At 35.7% G+C, this 17,408-nt stretch overlaps 1 protein-coding gene across 6 annotated transcripts in view; it reads right to left on the bottom strand.

The window, feature by feature from the left end:
- RICTOR (RPTOR independent companion of MTOR complex 2) overlaps nucleotides 1-17,408 on the bottom strand; it is a 125,483-nt gene that overhangs the window by 10,028 nt on the left and 98,047 nt on the right. For 3 of the 6 annotated variants that reach the window (XM_061129903.1, XM_061129906.1, XM_061129908.1), the window contains 8 exons: nucleotides 16,897-16,989; nucleotides 16,223-16,329; nucleotides 15,528-15,757; nucleotides 13,082-14,090; nucleotides 12,734-12,805; nucleotides 9,232-9,409; nucleotides 8,260-8,344; nucleotides 7,316-7,549 (listed from right to left, as the gene is read on the bottom strand). In XM_061129903.1, the coding sequence (XP_060985886.1) occupies nucleotides 7,316-7,549; nucleotides 8,260-8,344; nucleotides 9,232-9,409; nucleotides 12,734-12,805; nucleotides 13,082-14,090; nucleotides 15,528-15,757; nucleotides 16,223-16,329; nucleotides 16,897-16,989 (2,008 nt within the window). The remainder of the gene's footprint in view (nucleotides 1-7,315; nucleotides 7,550-8,259; nucleotides 8,345-9,231; nucleotides 9,410-12,733; nucleotides 12,806-13,081; nucleotides 14,091-15,527; nucleotides 15,758-16,222; nucleotides 16,330-16,896; nucleotides 16,990-17,408) is intronic. The other 3 variants (XM_061129905.1, XM_061129904.1, XM_061129907.1) reach the window with 3 other exon arrangements.

The following is a 17,408-nucleotide window of genomic DNA, read 5'->3' as shown; positions in this document are numbered from 1 at the left end:
GAAAACTGGTCAACCACTTGTAAAAGAATGAAACTAGAACACTTTCTAACACCATACACAAAAATAAACTCAAAATGGATTAAAGATCTAAATGTAAGACCAGAAACTATAAAACTCCTAGAGGAGAACATAGGCAAAACACTCTCCGACATAAATCACAGCAAGATCCTCTATGACCCACCTCCCAGAATATTGGAAATAAAAGCAAAACTAAACAAATGGCACCTAATGAAACTTAAAAGCTTTTGCACTACAAAGGAAACTATAAGCAAGGTGAAAAGACAGCCCTCAAATTGGGAGAAAATAATAGCAAATGAAGCAACAGACAAAGGATTAATCTCAAAAATATACAAGCAACTCCTGAAGCTCAATTCCAGAAAAATAAATGACCCAATCAAAAAATGGGCCAAAGAACTAAAGAGACATTTCTCCAAAGAAGACATACAGATGGCTAACAAACACATGAAAAGATGCTCAACATCACTCATTATCAGAGAAATGCAAATCAAAACCACAATGAGGTACCATTACACGCCAGTCAGGATGGCTGCTACCCAAAAAGTCTACAAGCAATAAATGCTGGAGAGGGTGTGGAGAAAAGGGAACCCTCTTACACTGCTGGTGGGAATGCAAACTAGTACAGCCACTATGGAAAACAGTGTGGAGATTTCTTAAAAAACTGGAAATAGAACTGCCATATGACCCAGCAATCCCACTTCTGGGCATACACACTGAGGAAACCAGATCTGAAAGAGACACATGCACCCCAGTGTTCATCGCAGCACTGTTTATAATAGCCAGGACATGGAAGCAACCTAGATGCCCATCAGCAGATGAATGGATAAGGAAGCTGTGGTACATATACACCATGGAATATTACTCAGCCATTAAAAAGAATTCATTTGAACCAGTCCTAATGAAATGGATGAAACTGGAGCCCATTATACAGAGTGAAGTAAGCCAGAAAGATAAAGAACATTACAGCATACTAACACATATATATGGAATTTAGAAAGATGGTAACGATAACCCTATATGCAAAACAGAAAAAGAGACACACAAGTACAGAACAGACTTTTGAACTCTGTGGGAGAAGGTGAGGGTGGGATGTTTCAAAAGAACAGCATGTATATTATCTATGGTGAAACAGATCACCAGCCCAGGTGGGATGCATGAGACAAGTGCTCGGGCCTGGTGCACTGGGAAGACCCAGAGGAATCGGGTGGAGAGGGAGGTGAGAGGGGGGATCGGGATGGGGAATATGTGTAACTCTATGGCTGATTCATATCAATGTATGACAAAACCCACTGAAAAAATAAATAAATAAATAAAGGAAATCAGTCCTGAATATTCAAAAAAAAAAAAAAAGATTAAAAAAATAGAATAAACTAATTATTTTATTTAATAGTGGACATATTCACTTATTTAATGATTTGTCTTATAATTCCATTGAAATCATTAAAAAAATAAATAAAATGGAGACATGAAGTATAGGATAGATCAGCCTCTAAGAGATTGCATACCTTCTTTATTCCCTGTATCTGGGCATAAGGCTGAATGTAGCCTTATGTGAGAAAGAATAAAAAGCTCTAGGGAAAAAATTATACAAATCCATATGGGTTAATTCAGAAAAATCATAAGCTAAATTCTTCCTATCAGAAAGTGAAGTCTCCAAATAGAATATATTAAATGCTGAAACAATTCATGAAAAAAATCAAGAATTTCTGTGAGGAGCTCTGATCCACCTGATCATCATTTCTCCTGGGCAGCAAGAACAAGGAAACTATTGTTGAAATGAACAAGGAGATTTTCCTTAGGAACACAGTAAGATCATTCTAATTGAATTATCAGAATTTATGAAAGAATATTATTTCTAATGTAAACAACTTAGTGTGAGTCACCATTAATGGACAGCTTAGTGAATGCTAATCTTACATGTTAGTAAGTACCAAAACTACACCGTAAGGCAGGTATCATTATTCCCATTTAGAAATTTAAGAAAAAATTAAAAGTAAAGCTCAGTGAAACTAAGTATATTGCCCAAGATCAAATAATAAGATGGAAAAGTTTGGCTTTGAACCTAAGTGCTCTTGACACCAAACCTCACACCCTGCTATGTTTACACCAGGGGTCTGAGTATTTCCTGGAGCTCTGGCATTTCCCAGTCTCCTCCATCCCCAGTTGTACATTTGGGCGAGGACAGGGAGATGGGATACCACCTGATGTTCCCCTTACACCGTCATCTGCATACCACTGATCTTTTGTATGGACTACTATTGAAACATGGGTTTTACAGCTAATATTTTTGAAAACCAGCACTGTCTCTTTAGGGCCCTCCTTTACTCAATGTAATTTCTACCCACTCCTCACAAATCTGTCAGTTTAATTACCTGGCCAGACAGTCAAACCAATCTCCTTGCTATTATCTGCTGATTTTTTTCCAGTGCTCTCTTTCACAGATGGACTAGTCTAAAACACTAGTCTAACCCACTTTTAGTTGGTTAGCTACAATATGGCAAATGCAGTGGTATACATGAAGTGCACCCCAAAGAAACATATAATGCGGCCAACATTTTGCCTTGCATACTTAACAATACATTGCATACACATCTGAGAAGGTGGTAGACACAGAATACAATGTTAGGAAATATCCTAATCGCCTTTCCTCTGAGCTTCAACATTTTTTTGAACAACTGCCACTACCAACATTACCACTGGATTGCAAATTTTAAAGAATGAAAAGTCTTGTGTTCAAGTCCTGATGTCTCTTTAAAATTATCATTACACAGCAGAGGCACGACTTCAGACTACTGCAAACTACAGTAATCCAAACAGTGTGGCAATGGCACAGAAACAGACATACAACATATAGATAAAGGAAACGGAATAGACAATCCAGAAATAAACCCATGAACACATGGTCAATTAATCTAAGAGAAAGGAGGCAAGAATATACACTGGGTAAAAGATAGTCTTTTCAAAAAGTGGTGCTGGTACAACTGCACAGCTACATGTAAAAGCATGAAATGTTCAAATGAAACATTAGAACATTCTCTAGCACCACATACAAAAATAAACACAAAATGCATTAGAGACCTAAACTTCTAGAGGAAATCATAGGTACAACACTGTTTGACATAAACCGTAGCAATGTTTTTTTGGATCTGTCTCCCAGAGTAATTGAAATCAGCAAACCTCCCCCCCACCAAAAACACCACACTTAAAACAAAGCAAAAAGACAACTTACAGACTGGGTGAAAATATTTGAAAAGAATGCTTCTGACAAGGAATTAATTTCCAAAATATACAAACAGCTCATACAGCTCAATTAAAAAAAAAAAAAAAATCAAAAAGTGGGCAGAAGACCTAAACAGACATTTTTCCAAAGAAGGCATAGAGATGACCATGAAACAGCCAATAAGCACAGAAAAAGATGCTCAATACCACTAAGGAGAGAAAAGGAAATCAAAATGACAATCAGGTATCATCTTACACCAGTCAGAATGGTTATCATTAAAAAGTCTACAAACAACAAATGTTAGAAAAGGTAGAGAGGAAAAATGAAACCTCTTATACTGTTGGTGAGAATATAAATTGGTGCAGCCATTATGGGGAATGGTATGCAGGTTCCTTAAAAAACTAAAGAGTCACCATATGATCCTGCAATCCCACTCCTGGCATATACCCAGAGAAAACCATAATTCAAAAGAATACATGCACCCCAATGTTCATAGCAGCACTATTCACAACAGCCAAGACATGGAAGCAACCTAAATGTCCATCGACAGATAAGTGGATAAAGTAGTTGGAATATTACTCAGCAATGAAAAAGAATGAGATACTGCCATTTTCAGAAACATGGATGGACCTAGAGATTATCGAATTAAGTCAGAAGAGAAAGACAAATACGTGGTATCACTTATATGTGGAATCTAAAAATGATACAAATGGACTGATTTACAAAACAGAAATAGGTTCACAGACATAAAAAACAAGCTTATGGTAACCAAAGGGGATGGGCGGAGATAAATTAGTAGGAGTTTTGGATTAACATATATACACTATTACACATAAAATGGGTAAACAAAAAGGGTCTACCGTATAGCAGAGGGAACTATATTCGGTATCGTGTAATAACCTACAATGGAAAGGCACCTGAGAAAGAACACACCCATACGCACATGTATAACTGAATCACTCTGCTGTATACTTGAAAGTAGCACAACATTGTAAATTACCAATACTGCAATTAAAGAAAAGCAGGGGAACCATTGTTTAGTTATCTGCCACAGATAACAGGGCTTCCCAGGTGGCTCAGTGGTAAAGAAACTGCCTGCCAATGCAGGAGATACAGGTTCGATCCTTGGGTTAGGAAGAACCCCTGGAGGATGAAACAGCAATCCACTCCAGTATTCTTACCCAGAAAATTCCATGGACAGAGGAGTCTGGGGGCTACAGTCCATGGGATCACAAAAAGTTGGACATAAATAAGCATGCATGGATAATAAAGATATCTCCCTTCTGATACATAAATTCCTTAATATGGCCAATAGCAGTGTTTCTCAAACATTAATGTATACATGAATAACCTGGGCATCTTGTTAAAATGCTGATTCTGATTCTGTGTGAGGCAGAGTTTGAGACGACATTTCTAACAAGTGCTCAAGTGATGCTGATGTTGCTGGTTCATGGACGACTTTGGGTAGAAAGAGCTATGCAGTACCTGGTCTCTACCTGTCTTTCCAGGCTGATCCTGTTATTTCCTCTCCCTTCACTTTCTGAGCTCCATTCCCATGGGTGTCCCATGCTTGCACCCATCAGAGAAGACTTTTGTTCATGTTCCTTCCTCTCTCTTAAAATTCTCTATACTCTAGTTTTCATTTAGTTAGGTTCTATTCACTCTTTCAACCACTGCTCAAGAGCAATTCTTCAGAAGTCTCTTCTTCGATCTGCCTATTTATGTTTGTTGTTTAGTTGCCAAGTCATGTCCGAGTCTTTCTGCGATCCCACAGACTGTTGCCCATCAGGCTCCTCTGTCCATGGGATTTCCCAGGCAAGAATACTGGAGTGGGTTTGTCATTTCCTTCTCCAGGGGATCTTTCCAACCCAGGGACCAAATCTGCATCTCCTGTATTGCAGGAGGTCTCCCGCACTGCAATCAGATTCTTAAACCACTGAGCCACCAAGGAAGCTCTCTAGGTTCTATTCCTTTGCTAATAGCAGGCATCTTGTAATGGTGGCTCAGGCGGTAAAGACTGCCTGAAATGTGGGAAAACTGGGTTTGATCCTTGAGCTGGGAAGATCCCCTGGAGAAGGGAATGGCTACCAGTAGTTTTGCCTGGGAAATCCCACGGACAGAGGAGGAGCCTGGTGGGCTATAGTCCATAGTGTCACAAAGAGTTAGATATGACTGAGGAAAAACAATACTTGGTACCTACCCTTGATGGCACTTGTTACAAATATGGTTATTATTTTGTGTATTGACTGAGTGGTTGATCAATCCATTTCCTTCTCCATTGGATATACAATATAAGAATAGTGTCTTTTTATTTTTTCCTCTCACAACTGTCTTCTTAGCATATAGAGCAATGCCTGATCCCCAGAGTGACATAATAAATATTAAGTTGACTGCATGAATGAGTAGAGGTTCAGTGTTTTCTTAACAACTAGCCTGCTTCCTTTCACACCTCTGAGAGGATATCAGTAGTAAATTGTAATCATTTCCCAATTAAGAGTTATTCTCCCCACTTCATATCACTTGAATAACAAGTCAAGGGGTTCTAATGGCTGAGCCAAGGTGAGAGCCTCATTGACGGCAGCAATTCTTCCACAAGTCCCAAACTTGATGCGTCTCAACTTGATTACTATACTGGAGTGGGTTGCCATTTCATTCTTCAGGGGATCTTCCCTACCCAGGGATCGAACTTGGGTCTCCCATGCTGCAGGCAGATTCTTTACTGTCTGAGCCACCAGAGAAGCCCAACTAGCTCAGCAATAGATCACAAATGGATCAGAATTTGCTGGACTGTCTTGTGACAGCATAATTAGAGGGCTGGCTTCCCTATTTCCTGTTTGATAAAGAGAAAACAGTATAGCAAAACTCCACAGTAAGTGCTTCCTAAGTATTTGCTGAATGAGTAAATAAACAGAACTTACAAGAACTAAAACATCATAAATAATGTATAGACAAATGACTTAAAGTAGCATCTTCTTTTCTGTGTACATCAGAACAATACTGACCAAACCTTTCACTCAAGAGAAAATGAAAATAATATAGCAGGCTGAGTCCCTGTTCATAGTGGGAAGTGCCTTGTCCAAGGGTTTGTCAAACCCAGGCCCTACTGGGAGAGGATTAATCTCTCAGCACATCCATAACCTACTCAGTTATCAGTGTGCCAAAATCCATCAGTTGGGAAGCTTTTAATCAGACTACCATGGAGAAGTGGAGATGAATGGCCCAGAGAACTCTGGTTATCACTACGTTTTTCTGAGGGTGGCGAAGTGATATTCACCAAGAAAAGGTATCTATAGTTATATTTTAAACATACATATCATATAAAAAGGGTGAATCTGGGTCTGATTCACTTTCTACCTCACCAAAAACATACTGAGTGCCTAGTATATAAGCAGTATGTAGCTAGGTGTTAGAAAATAAAAATGAAAGGGCATGACAGACTATACCTTGAAGCACCTTACTGAATGGAATGGGAAAAAATAACCAACAATAATTAACACAAGAGATCTATGTACAAAGGGCAATAAAAGTAAAGAGGAAAAAGTGTCAGTATCTGACTAAGAGGGTCAGACAAAGCTGTGAAGATAAAACGTTCCCGTCTCTGAGGATGAGGTGGGCTAGCCAAATGGACTCTATGTGGCTATGTGTGAGTTTACATGTGTGTGAGGAGGGGAAGGTGCAAGAGGGAACAGCATGGAAAACACACTTTTCAAGCCTAGAGTCATGAAAAAGAGCATAATCTGTTCAAAAACACCAAATAAGTCAGTAATGGCATGTCAATCACAAGATAGGAGAATGGTGATAAAAACAATCGACAGATCAGAGTCTTGTGTGCGAGACATGAAAAGTCAGTAAAGAACTGTTAACAGACTAATCCAAGGCAACAGTATGAAAGGTGAACTGCAAGGGGACAAAACTGGAGACAAACACTAACACTCCACAGGTAGATGCTGAAGGACTGCACTGAAGCTGAGGGAATGAGATGGAAAAAGAAGGATGATCAGTAGGGCTGGGAGAGATCTTGTGAGTGGAGCAGATTCAAATTCAGGTGGATTCATCCAGACAGACATAATCACTCACCTGAATGACTACATATTGCACTCAGTTGGTTACTGGGCTGGAAACCCAGAATTTCAATACAGACACAATAAAGGCAGTTATCATCTGTATGTTCCTGTAGTCCAGTGTCTTCTGTACTTTCTAAAAACAGAGAAGCATCTGAATGGATTGAATTCATTATTTCCGTAAGACTCATCTGCTGTCGTAGCAAGTGAAAAGAGTTTTTTACAAGACCTCCAGTTCCAGATGGAAGACCTGTGTGTGAATAAATATAAAACATAATCTGAGGAAGATGGCATCACTGACACTTCTTTCGAGGTGCATTAAACTATGTGAAATTTTAAAGAAGGGAAATTAGGGAAGAAAATCAGAACACCTTTTATGACTCAAAATCTAATCTTAATTGGGGAGAAAAATAGGATAATTTGCTTTAAATTAGAAAAATAATTAACATCAGCAGATATAATTATCTTACTTTAACATGAGGTTTTAAATACAAAATAAAAAAATAAAATTATACAATTAGGTATCATTTCAATTCTTCTCAATATCTGCATAAAGAAAAAGTAAATAATTCTGGGTCTAAAGAGGTCCTTGTTAAGGAAAAAAATCAAGATTATAAAGCTTTAAATCTGTGGCTGATATGCATATATTAATTAGAATACTACAGCTCATAGCAAAGAGAGATCATGTATATAATTATTTTCTCTCTCTCTCCTCTCTCCAAAAAGGGTAAGTGCTAAATTTTTTTTCATATATTATATGTTTAAAACAGAAACAACTGATCTGGTTTTTGTCTTCTTGAGAGGCTAGGTACTTAGTTCCCCCTCAAAAAAAGTTATGGTTTAATTTTAAATTGATTCAACTATTTTGTTGCCCAAAATTAAGTATATGTGAATTTTTAGTGTAATCCTACTGGTAAGAATTTTCTTTTTAATATAAAGAGAACAAAAACCATCCATTACCTCCAGCATCATGGGCAAATACTCTTGCACCTCGATCATCATGTGGAGGTATATTTTTTGTTTGAAAATAAGGAATATCCTTTACCTGAAATAGATATAAGTCACGGTAAGTCCTATTATAAAAAGAAATTCATTTTATGAATATTAGCAAAATTAAATGAAATATAATTTAAATGGAATTACTAGAGCACATGAACCTATAATGAAAAGATACTGAAGGAAGTTATATTACCAAAATTTGACAAAATAACATAAAACCGTTAAGGTCCTTATCTATCCTTAGTTACTTAAATGGATATTAAAATAATTATTTTAGAATTTATCTCCAGTGTACCTGCCTGGAGAACCCCAGGGATAGGGGAGCCTGGTGGGCTTCCATCTATGGGGTTGCACAGAGTCGGACACGACTGAAGCGACTTAGCAGCAGCAGCAGCAAAGTGTTTTTGGTCTTCTAGACAAATGTGTATTCTTAATTCTATCTACCATCTAGAGATATATGAGTATTTTGTGGGATTACCACAGTACGTGGCTGCCATGTATGAGATAAGCAGAATCAAAGGATTAAATAAAACAAGGGATATACTGTACATTTCAAACTTAAACAATGTTTTATGTCACTTATATATCAATTAAAAAAAACAGGAATAAGTCAAACGTGACTAAAAAGCAAGATTAGGACTTAAAATTTCTATAGAGAATATACAGATAAAGAAATCAAACAAGATGCTGATTTAGTATGAGAAGAGAAAAAGGATAATGTTTTGGGGACTTAGAGGTGCTAAAAAGAGTACAGAATAGTCAAGAAAGGTGGAATAATTCTTATGGTAAGATTTCTTTAACTAAAACTGCCTAAGAATATCACCTTCCCTAAAATTAGTATTTACTCTAAATTATAATTTCTAGTAAGCAATTAATAGAATATGAAAAAGAACAGTAAACTAATTCAAAAGAAACCAAAAGAATTTATGATACCTGGAATATATCATTGATATCTACTGGAAGAGCAAGACCAATATAGTCATCTGAGCTACCGTATGTCGCACTGGACACCATGGACCTCACGGAGGAGGATCGCTGCAGCGTATTTTGATTAATAGGACTTAATAAATCTTCTTTATCTAGCGAAGCATAACTTAAAGCTTTCATGAACCTAGAATATCATTAAAAAAACTGCATTAGTTTCTTGATTTGTTATAACAATCAGATAAATAACTGTAGTCTATTTTCTTTCATATCTTCAAAAAGGAGAGAAAGCATGTCAAGTACTAAACAGTGCCATCTTATGTACTGAGAACATATAAACACTTGAAAATATTTATCTCCTATAAACTGATATATAAAAGTTCATTAGTAATGTTGACTGTTGACCAAAAACAACTGTTATGGTCTCTCAGGTAAAAGTGAAAAGGTGAGCAATTAAGGTAACTTTCAACATCTAGAAATAAAAATAAAAACAAAAGTGACCTCAGAAAATAGAGGTATTATCCAAATATTAACTTCACAGTCACTTGAGACTGCCAGATTTGCTATCATACAAGTAAGGGCACATCTATTAATTCTATTTAATACTACTTTTATTAAAATAAGCTTAATAACTTATTCTTTTGCATAGTAATTACTTTATCAACATAAGATTTTCTAATATAGCAGACAGACACAAAACAGTAAAAATGGTATCATATATAAATACTACAAAAGATAGTTTATATGAAGCACTGATGTTTCCTCAATACATTCCTTACCAGTGATTCCATGCCATGGACTACTAACATTTCCACAAGATATACCTTCCTTATACAGATTTTCATTCATGCAACAGACATACTAAAATATCTTATTATATGCCTGCTTTGGATATACAAGGCAGTACTCAAGGTTCTACAGTATATGTATACTGCTATTTGAAAATTCAAATCATTTAAAATGTAAAAATGTAGCCTGATAAAGATTTTGAAAAGCATACAAAATAAATGTTTTATAAATAGCTACTAAAAGTAACATAGGAAAAACCACTCCTAATTCCCAACTAAAAACCACTCAGAATTGAAATTAACAAATTTTATAAACTAGGGCCGCAGTTTTTAATTTGTACTTGTTTATCTTTCTAATTCCAGAGAACTCTTCAAAGACTACTGGACTGAAGGGGAAGAAATTATTGTTATACTTGCCTCCACAATACCTATTTCAATCAGAGTAGCTCCATTTTTACATATTCTTCACATTGGATTTCCACAGAAAAGTTTTTTGAAGAAAGGGGTTCTCTACTTAAAAAGTTAATGCTTTAAAGAATGCTTAAAACCACTGATCTACTCCAATTACCTCCAAGCAATCGAGGCCTACATATTTCAAAATTCATGAATTTTACTATATAGATTTACAACAGTAAACAATTCAGAGTTTTGTCTGCCTTTGTTCTGGATTGATAAGGCTTGCAAAGCTTTTGAATTCCAAGGAGATAAGATACTACAGCATAATTATGGAACTTTTTCCAAGTTCCTTCACTTAGTGCCGGGATTAGATCTCAAGGTTAAGGATTCCTACTTCAGTGTTTTTTTCTGCTATGCCTCAAAGAAACACCTCAGAAAGATATGGTTTTTAAGACTGCTGGATTCATGCTAATCATTATACCACAGTATGAGAATGACTACTCTTCTAATTTTATAGGAAAAAATCTTTTCAGCCTTGATCCAAACTATTAAATGTATAGCTATCTTCCATCATTTTCATTTTCTCTGAATTAACCAAAAGAAAGAAGTGGGAAAAGGAGGACTAATATCGACAATTTTTTCCTCCATGGAACCTGGTTAAATATTAAATACTTAACACAGTTTGAAGAATAAGTGGAAGATTTGATGAACATAAGATTTCTGTTTGGCATTCATTCCTTTGTACAGTTGTTCTTGTTTCTCTTGACTGCTTTTTCTTGTTTTCATTTTTTCCCTCTCCCAAGAAATGAAAAATATATAGCAATCCTTTATAATGCCAATAACCTGGAATTTTACTCTGGGAGTAAAACTTCCATATACCCTTCTCTCATTCTAACAGAGAGTATAGGAAATAAGATCCTAAGACCCCAGACTGATTAGGAAATAGTGATTTGGAGTTGTTGTCATCTCTCGTTTATTCTAATGAATAGTTAAGCAATGAAACTTTTTACCTGTGCTGTAACCAGTTTAGATAGAAATACCTGCTTCAACAAGATAGAATGATTCTAAGTGGGTAGAATAATCTTAACTGGGTGGTCCAGAGTTAACAGCGTCTTTTTTATTGTATTGAGCTGTAAGATGGTGGTGTCCTTACTACTTATTTTGGGTGCTACATTACTGCCCCTGGCTGAATGCTACTAGCTGCTATAATCTGAGTTTTTAAGTATTCTGCTTTAGTATAAAAGTTTCCTCTTTTGCTACCAATTTCAACAGCTGTTCTTTCTTGTCACAGGGTCCTTACCAGTAAAAGGTTTTAATTATTGTTCTATAGGCCTGAAAACCTGATATCCAAACTTGTTAGAATAAACACTGATAAATTTTGAATGTGGGTCAGAGGTACCTCCTTTGAATAAAATTTGTGAATGTCACTGCATAGCTTTATACTAGTGAGTTGTTGAGAGGGATGACATTGTCAGATAGATAAGACAGTATTGCATAATTTATGAAATCCTACCAAAGGGAACATAATTTACTATCTACTGCAAGGAGTCTCTTCTAATAAATGTGTTAACATTACTGAAAGAAAATTCCTTCATAACTTCGTAACAACTTGATTACATAAGAGCCAAATGGATTACATTAAAGAAATAGCTATCAATAATAATAGTGATAATGATGATGATGATAACTAACTTTTATTGAGTGCTTAATTTGTGCTAGGAACTAGGCTCACTACTTGGCAAATAGATCCACTTAATAAATGTAAATGAATAATAAAAAACTACAGATTTTTAGAAGTACTTGACCCAACAAAAAATTAGGTTTTAGAAATTTTTGCAAAAATCAGATTTAGCAATGAAAATCTTTTATAGATAAAATTTACTACTTTGACCAACTTGATATCATCTTTAGATAGAGCAGAAATCTCCCAAATGTTCTTGAGCACAGGCATACTGCAATGCTGAATTCTGAGGACCAAGTAATTCACTGAATGTTCATTTGGTTCCTACTTAGTTATCACAGCTACTTAAACTGAGGGTTTCCCTTGTGGCTCAGTGGTAAACAACCTGCTTGCAAATGAAGGAGACGCAGGTTTGATCCCACGGTCAGGAAGATCCCGTCGAGAAGGAAATGGCAACCCACTCTGGTATTCTTGCCTGGGAAACCCCAAGCAGAGAGGAAAATGGCGGGCTACCAGTCCATGGAGTCGCAAAAGAGTCGGACACGACTTAGCGACTAAACAACTTAAGCTGGAAAGACTTGTACTGAAATTTTGTTAACTTCAAAAAAAAGAAAAGGTCAACTTTTGGAGCCTTAAATTGACCTACCTGAAAAAGTTGTTTGTTATTGTAGGTCTTAAGCTCCTGATTCCCCCGACATGCTTCTTTTTAAAATCGATCCTTGCAGAAGCGAGAAATAAATAAAAAAAGCTTGTGACTTGTGTGTCCTTGCAAAGCATGTATGTTTATTTCCAGGGCCTAAAGGAGTTTCTTTTCCCCCCTCGCAGCTGCAAGAATCCATTTCAAATCATATCCGGGTAACTAGGAGCTTATAGCCTACTACAGTAAACAGTAGGTCAGTTCTGAGGCTTATGTAGATGTAAAACTTAGCTAAGGCTTTACATTTAAGTCTGTTAAAATTCAACCATGTTCATTTTAAAATGTTTATTTGCTCACCTGCTTGGTGTTAACCTGGACTCAAAGCTGTTGGCCTTCATGGTGATGGTATCAGTAAACAGCACATCCTTTGCTGGGGATGCCAAAGCTTCAGAATGAGATAAGGATGGATGCATTCTTTGCTGCTGTAATCTTTTCAGGGTAGCGTAGCCAAAGGCATCTCTAGAACTTGTGTAACTAAAGTTACAGTCTGCTAGACTTTTAATTGTAGCAATAGAGGGTGCTTTAAGGGACTGTGCTCTTCTAGGAAGTGTATGAGAAGAACCTGGAGGCACCAGGGACACTGAGTTTGATTTAGAGAGAGAGAGATGGTTAGACTGTGGCGTCAAATAGTTGCTTGTCTTAACAGTTTTAGTACTTACCACAGTACTCATACTTCCACAGTCTGTGTCCACAGTCGTAGCATCTACACCTACTGTCTCTCGTGAAGGACTTGAACTCATTGAACTTATGCCACTTGTTGTAGTATCTGTATTAAAACTCTGGCTACGTATCTTCATATGTGAGCTCGATGAACTTTCTACAACTAATTTTTCTCGGCTTGTGTTTTCTCTGTGATTCTCTGTACCAAGACTCTTGGTGAATTTTAAGTCATTCTCTCCAATACTTGGAGTACTACCAGTATCTTCAATGTGCTTATTCCCAACAAATGAAGTTTCTAATTGTAATGTTTTCTGTACTGTGGATATGGGTGTGAAATCATCACTATGATTAAAGTCAACACTGGGCTCTGTAAGCGTTCTGATCCGCCTGTTGCTTGTCTTATTTTCAGATGACAGTTTCCCTCCTTTTGGATCACTGCTGCTACGATGTTTTTTATTAGGCAAAGTAAGAGAATTTAAGATACGATTCTTCACAAGTTTACTAGAAGCAAAGAAAGGGAATGGATTTTTATCCTTTATAGGTCCAGGTCGGTCATAAAATGCTGGCTCTGCATCTTCATTGATGTCGAGGAAAAATGTACTAGTAGAGCTGCTGCCAAACCGGTCATCCTCCAAGATGAACATACCTATGATAAAAGGATTGATAATAAAAGGACATTAAAAAGGACAAATAATTATGGCAACTTTAAGTGACATAGCTGAGGAAATTTTTGTCTAATAGTCACCTGGAAAAAATATTTTCAAAAATAGAGTTAAGACTGCTGAGCCAAATAAACAGAGCTTCCTTGAGATCCAGAATTTGTATTTGAATAAAATATAAAATTATGTCATTATGAAATCTTCTGTTATTTCCAAAAAAAAAAAAAAAACTACAGGACTCATTATGTCACAGCTTATCTAAAGTTTCTTTTGTATCCCAGTAAGTTTCCAAAACCTCCAAATGTTCAGGATAAAATTAAAGGCAGAGACGAGACTTGACTATGGATGTTTATTCAGTTGGTACAGGTTCCTGGTGGTTAATACTTCCAATCACAATAGGCAAGAGAAATCAATCTTATAAGAAATGAATGTCCAATCTTGAACAACATACACTTAGAACTGAGTCACAACATTTTAAGTTCATGTTTAAATAAATTACATTTATTTCTCATTTTGTCTTAGGTACTAAGAAACTCATCTAAATTCAATGCCTACCTAAAAGATTCAATCCAGGTGACTAATGACATCTACGGGATTGTATTTTATTTTTCTGTTGAATACCTAGAAATGATTTCAAATATATTCTGAACAAAGGCAAAACAAAATCTTAAACTTGCACACTGCCCTGTTTTTCCGTATTATGTCAATTTTAAGAGGCACATGTTTCACACTCTAAAATCAGGATGTATCTTGCAATAGGCATCTTTTTTTCTTACACAGTGGTGTGCATATTATAATCTAGGATGTCTTAGATCTCATGAAATATGTTTGATAAATATTGCCCTATTCTCTTAAAAAAAAACTGGGTCTTAAATTTTTGCACCTAGCACCGTTTAACACAATGGTGTTTAATGCAATCCATTTTTCATTTAGCTGATTTTTTAAAACTTCATTTAGTTGATTTTTGATACTTCCTTTTAGCAGTTTCACTATTTAATTTTAAAATTTAGTTTTTCTTCTAAAAATGAGTACATCAATATAATATCTCTTAACAAATATATTCTAGCTCAACAACCCTATATATGAAAAATGAACTAAAGAATTAGGTAAAAGATGACAGTAGGTGAATAAACATTTACTTATTAGAAACTGCAAAATAAAACGGGGGGATGGTTCTTCTGGCACATGATTTATTATTTAACTCTGTAAGTAGGAATTTCCAACAGCTATTTAGAAAGCAAAGGGAAACAACAACGTAGGTTGATGGCTATACTCCCTGTTGTGAGAAGATACACATTCTCCAAGAGGCTATTACTGCGAAATTATCTCAGAAAGAAGTAAATTAAGAATGTAAAATCATTTAAATTTTTATATCGGCAGTGTTAGCTTTGGCTAACTTCATATGATGCTGTCATAACACTCACTTGATGGTGCAGATTCACTTTCACTATTATGTCTAGAGCTTGTTGACTCCGAGTTCAAACTTAGGGTGCTTGGGACAGATGAGAGTTCATTACAGAGTTGTTCTACATCATCTGGAACCACTGGCCACAGATGTTTACGACTGTGCCTTACAGCATCCCAGTTGTGACATTTTAGAATATCACAGCCTTGCTTGGTTTTGGCTATGAGCCCAAGAACATATACACAGGTCCTGTAAGTAAAAAGTGAAGTAATGACAGTTTAATTTCAAACTGAGATTTCTTAAAGCAGCCATAAAATACTAGTTTGCTATATGTATATTTGCATTTTATTTAATAAGCTATTAAAAATAACATGAAAATCTTCCTAATAAAACTATTAATTACAAGGAAATAATTTCAAAGAATTATAATCAAATAAAAAACATATGTATACACATACATTAGCTTTTCTGAAATACACTCAGAATATTTAGGCTAATGGAATACGACTATTTGGACACATGCTAAACTCTCACTGTTTACCTGCAAGGTAACTGTCAATACTATAATACTAAAAAATAAAGTAATATTAAACAAGGAACTCCATAAGATGTTTAATTTAATGCATTGAAAAACTATAATCATAAACTATTTTTCTCACATCCACATGTGAACAACAGTATATCCAATAGAGATTTCTGAGTTAAATCACACACCCTCTGACTGAAAGAACTTCACACTGTTTTGCAAGTTTCAGTATATCTGGAATCACATTTTCTTCTTGTAGCAAATTGAGACCCCAATTAGATGAGCCAATATTTCCCTGAAAGAAAGGAGATCACATGACAAATATATTTACGAGAGTAACTCTTAAGAGATTTGAAAAGCTACCTATAACACAAAAAAATCTAACCACATTTGTAAGAAAGAACTGTGTGAAAAAACCTCACATAAGTAACTTTAGGAATTAAAGTTCCATTTGTCTTATCAAGGGGCTTCCCTGGTGGCTCAGGTGGTAAAGCGTCTGCCTGCAATGCGGGAGACCCAGGTTCGACCCCTGGGTCAGGAAGATCCCCTGGAGAAGGAAATGGCAACCCACTCCAGTACTCTTGTCTGGAAAATTCCATGGACAGAGGAGCCTGGTAGGCTACAGTCCATGGGGTTGCAGAGTCAGACACGACTGAGCAACTTCACTTTACTTTTGTCTTATCAAGAAAAACAATAGTTTAATTATTTACTTTTTAATATTTAAGTGGGCAGAAACAATCTTGGCTTTAGAATACTAATCTAAGAACAAATTCCAAACAAAATAATTTTTATTTAATATCAATGGGAAAATGAGTAAAAATCTAAAAATTTAGAAGATTTCATAGAAGTGTTTATTACAAACCAAGGCCCAAAGAGACGCTTTCAGTTTTTTAATTTCTTCCCATTTATCCAAATCTGGTGTACGAACATTGTGACAGAGTTCCGTAATAATATTCTGGAGAAGGAAAAAAAAATGCCATATGATTAACAATACATTTTTAACATATTTTCTTATTGTATATTAAAATCTATTTAAGGTTTATATTTAGTAATTTCTATATATTTAGAATCTTAAAATAATTTTATGCAAAATTTCTTAAGAAGCAGCATTAGGACATGAGCTCTGAGCTCATATACTAGAGTTGGAACTTATTAAGCAAGCGGCTTTCAGCATGTTACTCTATCTCCCCATGCTTTGACTTCCTGAACTCTAAAACAGGGATAATAATAGCCTCTGTTTCATAAAGTTTAATGATTTAATGAATTATTACATATAAAGTTTAACAAAGTACTTGGGACTTAGTATTATAAAATGTTAGCCATTAATTATCATTATTTCTTTTAGAAAGAAAATAATAAATTAACAACTAGATC

The sequence above is a fragment of the Dama dama genome, chromosome 25 (genome assembly GCF_033118175.1).
Source record: "Dama dama isolate Ldn47 chromosome 25, ASM3311817v1, whole genome shotgun sequence".
In the NCBI taxonomy this organism is placed as follows: domain Eukaryota; kingdom Metazoa; phylum Chordata; class Mammalia; order Artiodactyla; family Cervidae; genus Dama; species Dama dama.
This window is presented reverse-complemented; position numbering and strand designations above follow the sequence as displayed.